Source organism: Trachypithecus francoisi, unplaced genomic scaffold (genome assembly GCF_009764315.1).
Source record: "Trachypithecus francoisi isolate TF-2019V2 unplaced genomic scaffold, Tfra_2.0 Lachesis_group0, whole genome shotgun sequence".
Classification (NCBI taxonomy): domain Eukaryota; kingdom Metazoa; phylum Chordata; class Mammalia; order Primates; family Cercopithecidae; genus Trachypithecus; species Trachypithecus francoisi.
Window position 1 is genome coordinate 76021776 of NW_022681453.1, and position 12110 is coordinate 76033885.

The 12110-nt window shown below is 39.1% G+C and overlaps 2 protein-coding genes across 3 annotated transcripts in view; both read right to left on the reverse strand.

The window, feature by feature from the left end:
* BOC (BOC cell adhesion associated, oncogene regulated) overlaps nt 1–12110 on the reverse strand; it is a 247391-nt gene that overhangs the window by 206024 nt on the left and 29257 nt on the right. The gene's annotated exons all lie outside the window — the stretch shown is intronic.
* Nucleotides 7605–8160, reverse strand: LOC117083517 (60S ribosomal protein L23a-like). Its single transcript, XM_033211278.1, has one exon. It carries the CDS (start codon nt 8141–8143, stop codon nt 7673–7675), a length of 471 nt encoding a protein of 156 aa, XP_033067169.1. The 5' UTR covers nt 8144–8160; the 3' UTR covers nt 7605–7672.

Here is a 12110-nt window from a genome sequence, read left to right on the forward strand (position 1 = left end):
GGGGACTTGTACTCAACTTCTTGGCCCAAGTGGGATCTTTCACCAGGTGATGACTAGCTTGACAAGTAAGATTTAAATTGAAAAACGATGGTCAATTAGAACAGTTTCAAGCCCCTAAAGAGCTGAGATAGAAGCCTCTTGTTAGGAAGGGAACGCTAGGAAGACGATTTAGATCTAGTAGACCCTCTGTATTGTGTGCTCTACATCCACAGGTTTTGCATCCATGGATTCAACTAATCATAGATAAAAAATTTGAAAAAATTACAAATAAAAAACAATACAGTATAACAACTACGTACATAGCACTTATATTGTATTAGGTACTATAGGAAATCTGGAGATGATTTAAGGTATATAAGAGGATGTGCATAGGTTATATGAAAATATTAGACCATTTTATAACAGGAACTTGAGCATCTGTGGATTTTCGTATATGTTGGGTGGTAGGCATTGGGGGCGGTAGGGGGGAGGTGGGGCAGGTTTGTCCTAAAACCAATCTTTTTTTTTGAGACAGTCTCACTCTGTTACCCAAGCTGGAATGCAATGACGTGATCCCGGCTCACTGCAACCTCTGTCTCCCAGGTTCAAGCAATTCTCCTGCCTCAGCCTCCCAAGTAGCTTGGATTACAGGTGCCTACTACCATGCCTGGCTAATTTTTTGTATTTTTAGTAGAGACGAGGTTTCATCATGTTGGCCAGGCTGGTCTCGAACTCCTGACCTCCAGTGATCCACCTGTCTTGGCCTCCCAAAGTGCTGGGATTACAGGTGTGAGCCACCACACCCGGCCCTAAAACCAATCTTTTGAGGATACCTAGGGACAACTGCATACAATTTTTGGCTGCCTAAAGAGGACTTCCTCAAGAGGACTCAGCCACCTCTTCTTTTAAAGGGCTCTGGATCTGTGAACTGTCTCAAGTCTAGGAATTGGTTAAGAGGTCACAAGTCTCTACTATGGTGATTCGAGTCAGACTTCCATTGAGAAAACCTGGAACTTTTCCGCTTTCCCAAATTAAGTAAAACTCTACTAGACTGTCCATCTATTCAGTGCTACCGACACTAAAATTAACTGGCCAAAACCATTGGTCTCTGAGATTCAAACCATTCTGTTTATTGCTTTGGCTGTGTTGCCCATTACAGTAACCACATCCACCTTGTTTCTGGTGATTAAGCCTGCCACCCCTGGGTCCAATCATTCCCATTGAATTCAAGGGACCAGTTAGATAGCAACAAAGAAAAGATCAAGGATGCTGGAACTCCCTTTTTGAGAATACTTCTTATAGACTTGGTAAAAGGAGTGTCCTCTGGACTCTCTTAAGGGATGTAGTTGAAGGGGAAGGTCTTACAAGGTAAATGTACTCTAGCATTTAGAACTCCTTAAGCCTTTGGGCACCTTCCTCTGTGGTAGCCTATTGTAAACTTTTTGGTCTCAGACTCTTTTGCTTTCTTAAAAATTATTAAGAACTCCAAAGAGTTCTTATTTATTTGAATTATATATATTATTGTTTACCATCTTAGAAACTAAAACTGAGTTTAAAAATTTTTCTTTGATACTATACCAAAATTTGGTAAATATACTTTCTTAACGGTTAACTACAATGTGAAATTGAAACTATATCAGCAAAAATTTGTTTATACTGCTAAAATCCGTTATATTGAAATTTGAATGGATCTTTTATGATTTAGTAATAGCATGCACTGGTCATTTGCAAAATATTTGTCACTGAATTATGCAGATTTTCAAATGTTGACACATTCATTCTACAAGACTAAAAGTCACAATTGTTAATATCAGAAATTTAAAAGTTGTCAAATCTTACAGTGGCACATACAAATTTTCCATAACTCTCATTTTTACTTGAAAGTTCAAATTTTTATCATCAACAAATGATGCCAGTTGTTTTAATTGAAGTGACAGGCCCATTTTATTTTTAAGAAAACGGTTATATTTTGTCTGTCAGTCATTCTTTCAAGCAAAATATGGTATTCCATGAAAAAATATTGCCTAGTTCAGCTCACAACTCAAATAATCACAGACGTGTTTTTTCTTGAGATGATCATTGCATTTTTGTGTATAGCTGAAGTGCTTTATGTGTGCCTTCCATTTCACTACACAGAATATTAAAAAGACATGCCTTCAAGCATTGAAATTGAATACAAATAATAATGTTTTCACTTAAGAATATATTTCACCAAATATATTCTTAAGGGTCACTTGCATTTCTCTTTTTATTGTGTGTGGCAGTGAAGACTAATGTGCTGGCTAATGCACTAACAGCTTTCCATTTACTACTTTTGCACCATCAGAACAAATTAACATAACAGATATTTACAGGACATTCTGCCAACAACTGTAGAATATACATTCTATGTATCAGCACATGGAACTTTCTCTAAGACAGACCATATGATAGGCCATAAAACAAGACTCAACAAATTTAAGAAAATCAAAATTATAGTAAGTACTCTCTCAGAACACAGTGGAATAAAATTGAAAATCAACTCCAAAAGGAAATCTCAAAACCATGCAAATACATGGAAATTAAATAACCTGCTCCTGAATGATCCTTGCGACAACAATGAAATCAACATGGAAATTTAGAAATTCTTTGAGCTGAATGATAATAGTGACACAACCTATCAAAACCTCTGGGATACAGCAAAGGTGGTGCTAAGAGGAAAGTTTATAGCATTAAATGCCTATATCAAAAAGTCTGAAGGAGCACAAATAGACAATCTAAGGTCACATCTCAAGGAGTTAGAGAAACAAGAGCAAACCAAACCCAAACCCAGCAGAAGAAAAGAAATAACCAATATCAGAGCAGAACTAAATGAAATTGAAACAAACAAACAAAACAATATGAAAGACACATGAATCAAAAAGCTGATTCTTTGAAAAGATAAATAAGATTGATAGGCCATTGGTGAGATTAACCAAGAAAAGAAGAGAGAAGATCCAAATAACCTCTATTAGAAATGAAAAGGGAGATGTTACACTGATACCACAGAAATACAAAAGATAATTCAAGGCTACCATGAACACCTTTACACACATAAATTAGAAAACCCAGAGGAGATAGATAAATTCCTGGAAATATACAACCCTTCTAGATTAAACCAGGAAGAAATAGAAACTCTAAACAGACCAATAACATGCGGCAACATTGAAATGTAACAAAAGAATTGCCAACAAAAAAGTCCAGGACCAGATGGATTCACAGCTAAATTCTATGAGACATTCAAAGAAGAATTGGTACCAATCCTATTGACACTATTCCACAAGATAGAAAAAGAGGGACTCCTCCCTAAATCATTTTATGAAGTCAGTATCACCCTAATACCAAAAACCAGGAAGGACATAACAACACCAAAAAAAAAAAAAAAAAAAAAAACTACAGACCAATATCCCTGATGAATGTAGATGTAAAAATCCTCAACAAAATACTAGCTAACCGAATCCAACAGCATATCAAAAAGATAATCCACCATGATCAAGTGGGTTTCATACCAGGGATGCAAAGATGGTTTAACATCTGTAGGTCAATAAATGTGATACATCACATAAACTGAATTAAAAACAAAAAATCATATGATCATCTCAATAGACACAGAAAGAGCATTTGACAAGATCTAGCATCCCTTTATGATTAAAACCCTCAGCAAAATCGACATAGAAGGGACATACCTTAAGGTCATAAAAGCCATCTATGACAAACCCACAGCCAACATTATACTGAATAGGGAAAAGTTGAAAGCATCCCCTCTGAGAACTGGAACAAGACAAGGATGCCCCCTTTCACTACTTCTATTCAACATAGTACTGGAAGACCTAGCCAGAATAATCAGACAAGAAAAATAAATAAAGGGCATCCAAATTGATAAAGAGAAAGTCAAATTGTCTGTTTGTTGATGACATGATCATATACCTGGAAAACCCTAAGGCTCCCCAAAAGATACTCAAACTGATAAATGAATTCAGCAAAGTTTCAGGATACAAAATTAATGTACACAAATCAGTAGATATACACCGACAATGACCAAGCTGAGAATCAAATCAAGAACTCAACCCCTTTTACAATAGCTGCAAAAAGAAAACAGAAAAAAACCTTAGGAATATACCTAACCAAGGAGGTGAAAGGCCTCTACAAGGAAAACTACAAAACAGTACTGGAAGAAATCACAGACAACACAAACAAATGGAAACACATCCCATGCTCATGGATGGGTAGAATCAATATTGTGATAATGACCATACTGCCAAAAGCAATATACAAATTCAATGCAATTCTCACCCAAATACCACCATCATTCTTCACAGAACTAGAAAAAACAATCTTAAAATTCATATGGAACCAAAAAAGAGCCTGCATAGCCAAAGCAAGACTAGACGAAGAACAAATCTGGAGGCATCCCATTACCTGACTTCACAGTCACCAAAATAGCAGGGCACTTGTATAAAAATAGGCACATAGACCAATGGGACAGAATAGAGAACCCAGAAATGAACCCAAATACTTGTAGCCAACTGATCTTTGACAAAGCAAACAAAAACATAAAGTGGAGAAAGGACACCCTCTTCAATAAATGGTTCTGGGATAATTGGCAAGCCACATGTAGGAGAATGAAACTGGATCCTCATCTCTCACTTTATACAAAAACAACTCAAGATGTATCAACGACTTAAATCTAAGACCTGAAACCATAAAAATTCTAGAAGATAACATTGGAAAAACTCTTCTAGACATTGGGTTAGGCAAAGACTTCATGACCAAGAACTTAAAAGCAAATACAACAAAAACAAAGATAAATAGCTGAGACTTAATTAAACTGAAAAGCTTCTGCACAGCCAAAGAAGTAATCAGTAGAGTAAACACACAACCCACAGAGTGGAAAAAAATCTTCATAGTCTATATATCCACCAAAGGACTAACACCCAGAATCTGCAAACAACTCAAACAAATCAGCAAGAAAAAAACAAACAACCCTATCAAAAAGTGGGCTAAGGACATGTATAGACAATTCTTAGGAGAAGATATACAAATGGCCAACAAACATATGAAAAAACGCTCAACATCACTAATTATCAGGGAAACGCAAATCAAAACCACCATGTAATACTACCTTAGTCCTGCAAGAATGGCCATAAAAAAGTAAATAAATAAACAGATGTTGGTGTGGGTGTGGTGAAAAGGGAACACTTTTACACTGTTGGTAGGAATGTAAACTGGTACAACCACTATGGAAAACAGTGTAGAGATTCCTTAAGAACTAAAAGTAGATCTACCATTTGATCCAGCAGTCTCACTCCTGGGTGTCTGCCCAGAGGAAAAGAAGTCATTTTATGAAAAAGATACTTAATGCATGCAGGTTTATAGCAGCACAATTTGCAATTGCAAAAATATGGAAACAGCCCAAATGCCCATCTATCAATGACTGAATAAAGAAAATGTGCTATATATCTATACCATGGAATACTATTCAGCCATAAAAAGAAATGAAATAATGGCAATCGCAGCAACCTAGATGGAATTGGAGACCATTATTCTAAGTGAAGTAACTCAGGAATGGAAAACTAAACATTGTATGTTCCTTATAAGTGGGAGCTAAGCTATGAAGATGCCAAGGCATAAGAATGATATAATAAACTTTGGGGACTTGGGGGAAAGGGTGGAAGTGGGATGAAGGATAAAATACTACACACTGGGTACAGTTTACATTGCTTGGGTGATGGGTGCACCAAAATCTCAGAAATTACCACTAAAGAATGTATTCATGTAACCAAACACCACCTGTTCCCCAAAAACTTATTGGAAAAAAAAAAAAAAAAGAAGCCTTGACTCCTAATGGCAGTTGATTACCTATGTTTGCAGGTGGAAGATGAGTACCTAAGTTTTGCCTCCACATGCCGTGAATTATCAGTATGTTATTTACCCCTGGAAGTAGGTAAAATCTAATCAGATCAGGGTAACACTTTTAAAAACCCAAAGGCAGTTCAAGAACCCATCTTTAAAGTTTTGCTTCTCTGAAACCACTCCTGGTACCAATTTTTTTTACAGTTAGGGTTTGACCAGAGATGAGAGATAAAGAGTAACGGAATTTTTTCTTGTCTTGTCTTGTCTTGTCTGTTTTTGAGATGGAGTCTTGCTCTGTCACCCAGGCTGGAGTGCAGTGGCATAATCTCGGCTCAGAGAATTTTTAGCAGGAATTAGATCTCAAACAGTCATGGAAGCTGGCTAAGCAGTCTGTTTAAGGTCACTGCTTTGTATCTAACGTTGGGCCCAAAGACACCAGGGCCAATAGTCAGGAAAGAAAAATAGACAAAAGTTGAGGGAGAGCACCTATTTGTTAAGTGCTTACTTTTATGTGCCCTCTGCTCTTCTGGACTCACAGAGATGCCCTTTGTCCACTTGGTCACCACTGGCCTTGCAGCCATTCATTAAGGTCAGTGACCAGCATAATACTTGCTCAGGTCCCTTTTGGCTCCACCGGGGACAGTAACCATCCCCGGCATTCTTGCTTCATCTGTGAACCCCTCCGGAATTGAGCTGAGACCTTATTATATACTTGGTCTTGATCTAGGTGGTTCCCTCTGCTGAGAGTCACCTCAGGTTGGCAGGCACTCTTTGGCAAGTTTTTCAGATAGGTTCTCAACTAAATTTGAGTTATACATGCCATGGGCAACTGAAAGTGGCTTAGGAAAGACAAATTTGTGTGTCTTTCTCTGCTTAACTACACTGTACCACTAGGTTTGCATGAAGGTAACACACCCCACATTGATCTAGGTGGTAACATCCTTCCAGAGCCCCAGATGAGAAGTTGAAATAAAGATTGCTCCCACCAGGCACAATGGCTCATGCCTGTAATCCCAACACTTTGGAAGGCCGGACCCACTTTGGTGGGCAGATCACGAGGTCAGGAGTTCCAGACCAGCCTGGCTCTACTAAAAATACAAAAAATTAGCTGGGTGTGGTGGCATGCACCCATAGTCCCAGCTACTTGGGAGGCTGAGGCAGGAGAATCGCTTGAACCTGGGAGGTGGAGGTTGTGGTGAGTCGAGATCGCGCCACTGCACTCCAGCCTGGGTGACAGAGCGAGACTCCATCTCAAAAAAAAAAAGAAGATTCCTCTCCTTGATTGGGTACTTCTAAAGCACTCCTGTCATTTTAGTCATAGACTGTGTATGTGTGTGTGTGTGTATGAGAGAGAGAGAGAGAGAATGAGAAAGAGAGACAGACAGAGAAAGAGAAAGAGAATGAGAAAGAGAAAAGAGAGTGCTTTGGAACCAATAGTGTGCTGGTCACCCGATCTATGGGGGAATATGTAACATTTGCTGATGTCTGAGCGGGGTGTAAATATTTGCACTCTGCTTAAACAATGTCTGAATATTTAAAAGACTTTGCTAGCCTGTATAAGCTGACTCCAGCATTCCATTGCCTGGTTCCTTTCTATATTATCTACTTTTGTTTTCCTCTCATTCGTCTCTTCTCAAAATTCCTCAGTCAGAAGGAGTGGGCTTTCTTTTCTTTCCAATCTCGCATTCTTCTTCTACCATGAAATGGTGAGCCTCTTGGCTTGGGGATGATATAATTTATCATCGAAACCAGAATTTTTTTTTTTTATGTTGAAAAGATATATATATATATATATATTTAGAATTAGGCAGCTGGACTCAGTTTAGATGATCCCAATTTTGTTGGCAACATCCAAAGCGTCGTAATCAGGAGCTAGTCGAACATACGCCTTTTTCTCTCCATCAGGCCAAATCAGGGTGTTGACCTTGGCCACATCAATGTCATAGAGCTTCTTCACAGCCTGTTTAATCTGGTGCTTGTTGGCTTTAACATCCACAATGAACACAAGTGTGTTGTTGTCTTCTATCTTCTTCATGGCAGACTCAGTGGTCAGCGGAAACTTGATGATAGCATAGTGGTCAAGCTTGTTTCTCCTGGGGGCGCTCTTCCGAGGATATTTGGGCTGCCTCCGGAGTCGCAGTGTCTTGGGCCGCCGGAAGGTGGGTGACGTGCGGATCTTCTTTTTTTTGTGGCTGTGGACACCTTTCAACACTGCTTTCTTGGCCTTTAAAGCCTTTGCTTTGGCTTCGGCTTTAGGAGGGGCAGGAGCTTCCTTCTTCGCTTTCGGCGCCATCTTGTGAAAGGGCGAAAACAGAACTTTTTTGAGCGTGAAAGGGAGCAGTTGTAATGATTCATCAGGACAACAGGAATAAACCAGGACTGGAACACTGGAATATAGGGTTTCCCTACTCATGGTCTAGTCTTCACAATTGGGTTGTATCTTCTGTAAAATACGAGAAATACTTTATGATCTGAGTTCTCTATGCTTCCTTCCGAAAGAAATTTAGGAAACCTTTTTCATCCAAGCCTGGGTTTTTAAGACTGTTTTCTTGTTAAATAGGCCTCTAGTCTGGAGAAATACAAGTAAACATTCACCTATGTAATATTTTCACACTTCCTCTGTCAATACATAGAAATATCAACAGGCATTGGAAGGAGAGTCCTGCCTTTGAAGTTGGAGTAGGATATGAATTCAGATCTGCCATTAAACAGTATGTGATCTTGAATGAGTCTCTTGATTTCTTGGAGTCTCAAATTCCTAATCAGTAAATTGGGAGACAGGGGAAAATGAAGTTACAGGACTATTCTGATTTTAAAATTAAATGTCACATCCCAGGGGCCCTCTCAGTCCTGGGCAAATGGGGATGGTTGGTCACCCTCCAACCCAGTAGAGTTGTTATGAAGCTCACCTATCATATAACAGTCTGTCTCATCTAGATGGAGCTGCTGTCCTCCAGGTGGGATGTGTGAGAGAGAGGTCAGAGGGTAAGTTTGTAGTAAATGTTTTCAGTTTTGTTTTGCTCTCTGTCTCTACAGCTTCACTTTATTCCCAGCTATGTGGGGTCACCATCTGTTTGGTGGATGTAGCTATGGGTGATGAGTCATCTCAGCAATACAGTTCATTATTAGGCACAAAGTAAGAATCCTGAAAATTGATCTGAGATTATGCCTCTCCCCCAATGTTAGCCTCGAAAACGGCCCTTCGAAGGAAACCTCTCTAATCCTCTTGCCATGGAAAGTCCACATTGCTAAAAGTCGACTTGCTGCTTCTGTTGAAATGATCACTCTAATCAGAGAGGCAGGGGAACAATCAAGCTATACATTCCATCCATCCATCTGGGGACTAGTCTGGAGTCATTCTCTCACAAAAGTTTTCTTTAGCTTGTCTAAATAAGAACCTCTCTTCTTAAAATATAATGTAAGTTTAAGGCTGATAACAGGAATTGGTTGGCAAGTGCAGAACCAAATCTTCTGTTTCCCGAGAAGGTGCCACTAGTGCAGCCACAGCACAAATTTCTCTCCTTAGTCTGAGAAGTGCAACCTTGACATGTAGGAAATGGCTCCAGAGGGGCTAGTTTAGTCTCAGGGACTCCTTCCAACTCTGACACCTCTGCTTCAGCTGCCCTATTATGCTGGGAAGAATAAAATGACTCTCACAGAGGCAAGGTTTGGGATGATATCAACATTTTTCCATCTGGAAGGAATTGAAATCACCAGCTCATTTTTGGTAGTCTCTTAAGGAGTAAAGGTTGTGACTGAAGAAATTATGACTTGGAACTTAATTTAGGACAAATGACACTTTTTTCCAATGTACACCAGATGGTACATACACAGCATCTTCATGATCAGTTCGTCAGCCCCCATCCCTTTCCTAAGTCAGCAGGCCCTTCCTAGTTGGAATTAATAAACCAAATTATTTCTGAAACAAACCATACCTTATGTGCTGGCTTGGAGGGAGGGATTAATCAGCTTCAGTTCTTCCTTTAATTCCATGCTGCCTCCCCATACGTGTATGTAAGTTATACTGGAGTGGCAGCAGAAGAGCCGAGGTTAGGAACCAACATAGTACCTAGCATCTTGTAGGGGTAATGAGTGAGACTAAGTTTCTGGCCTTGGCTGTGTCACTTAACTAGCTATATAACCTTGGTGTCATTTTACCTCTTTGGCTCTATTCCCACAGCTATAAGTAAGGGGGTTGGCTTGGGTAATCTTCAAGGCCCTTGCATCTCTAGAAGCCAATGAATTCTATGCCTCAGCAGCTTTTCTACCCACCCCTTCTTTTCTTTGTGTTTCTCTCTGCCTTTCCTTAGAAGTCTAACAGGCTGATAGGATGGCCCTGGCTGGGGATGAGGTGAGGATGGTGATTAAGGTTGGCTAGCAAAAAACACAGATTTTTTTTCTCCTGCTTTCCTTGAGTCTTGCTTTCAACAGGAGCTTCCCCATGGCACCAAATGACTTTGCCCTGTCCTGGAGACTGGCTTCATAGTGGTCACCATGCCCTTCCTTGTGTTATTCCTTATGTTCTTTCTTTTTTTTTCAACTTTTGTTTTAGATTCAGAGGGTACATGTGCAGGCTGGTTACCTGAATATATTGTGTGATGCTGAGGTTTGGGGTATGGATGATCTTGTCACCCAGGTACTAGGCATAGTAGTATCCAATAGTTAATTTTTGAACCCATGCTTCTCTCCCTCCTGCCCAGTTTCTATTGTTGCCATCTTTATGTCCATGAGTACCCGATATTTAGCTCCCACTTATAAATGAGAACATGAAACATTTGGTTTTCTTTGCCTGTATTAATTTATTTATGAAAATGTCCTCCAGTTGTATCCATGTTGCTGCAAAGGACATGATGCTTTCTTTTTTATGGCTGTGTAGTAGTCCAGGGTGTATATGAACCTCATTTTGTTTATCTAGTTCACCACCGATGGGCACCTAGGTTGATTCCATGTATTTGCTATTGTAAATAGTACTGTGATGAACATGTGAGTGGATGTGTCTTCCAGGTAGAACAATTTGTTTTCTTTTGGATATATGCCCAATAATGAGATTGCTGCATTGAATGGTAGTTTTGTCTTAAGTTCTTTGAGAAATCTCCAAATGGCTTTCCACAGTAACTGAACTAACTTACATTCTCAACAGCAGTGTATAAGCATTCCCCTTTCCCTGCAGCCTCACCGGCCCAGCATCTGTTGTTTTTTGACTTTTTAATAATGGTCATTCTGACTGGTGTGAGATGGTATCTCATTGTGGTTTTGATTTGCATTTCTCTAATGATTAGTGATGTTGAGCATTTTTTCAACATGTTTGTTAGCTACTTGTATGTCTTCTTTTGATAAGTATTTTGCCCATTTTTTAATGGGGTTGTTTTTTGCTTATTCAATTGTTTAAGTTCCTTATAGATTCTGGATGTTAGACTTTCATTGGATGCATAATTTGCAAACATTTTCTCTCATTGTGTAGGTTGTCTGTTTACACTACTGATAGTTTCTTTTGCTGTGCAGGAGCTCTTTAATTTAATTAGGTCCCACTTGTAAATTTTTGTTTTGGTTACAATTGCTTTTGAGGACTTAGTCATAAATTGTTTCCCAAGGCCAGTGTCCAGAATAGTGTTTCCTAGGTTTTCTTCTAGGATTCTTATAGTTTGAAGTCTTACATTTAAAACTTTAACCCATCTTGTGTTAATTTTTGTATATGGTAAAAGCTAGAAAACTAGTTTCATTCTTCTGCATACGGCTAGTCAGCTATCCCAGGACCATTTATTAAATAGGGAATCTTTTCCCCATTGGTTATTTTTGTTGACTTTGTTGAAGATCGGATGGCTGTAGATATTAGGCTTTATTTCTGGGTTTTCTATTCTTTTCCATTGGTGTATGTATTTGTTTTTGTACCAGTACTATGTTGTTTTGATTACTATACTTTATAAGCATAGTTTGAAGGTGGGTAAGGTGATGCTTCCAACTTTGTTCTTTTTGCCTAGGCTTGCTTTGGCTATTTGGGCTTGTTGTTGGTTCCATATGAATTTTACAATAGTTTTTTCTAGTTCTGTGAAATATGTCATTGGTAGTTTGATAGGAATAGTGTTGAATCTGTAGATTGCTTTGGGCAGTGACACAGTTTGGATATTGTCCCTGCCCAAATCCCATGTTGAAATGAAATCCCCAGTGCTGAAGGTGGGGCCTGGTGGAAAGGGTTTGGATCATGGTCCCTCATGGCTTGGTACTGTCCTCATGATAGTGAGTGAGTTCTTGTGAGATCTGGT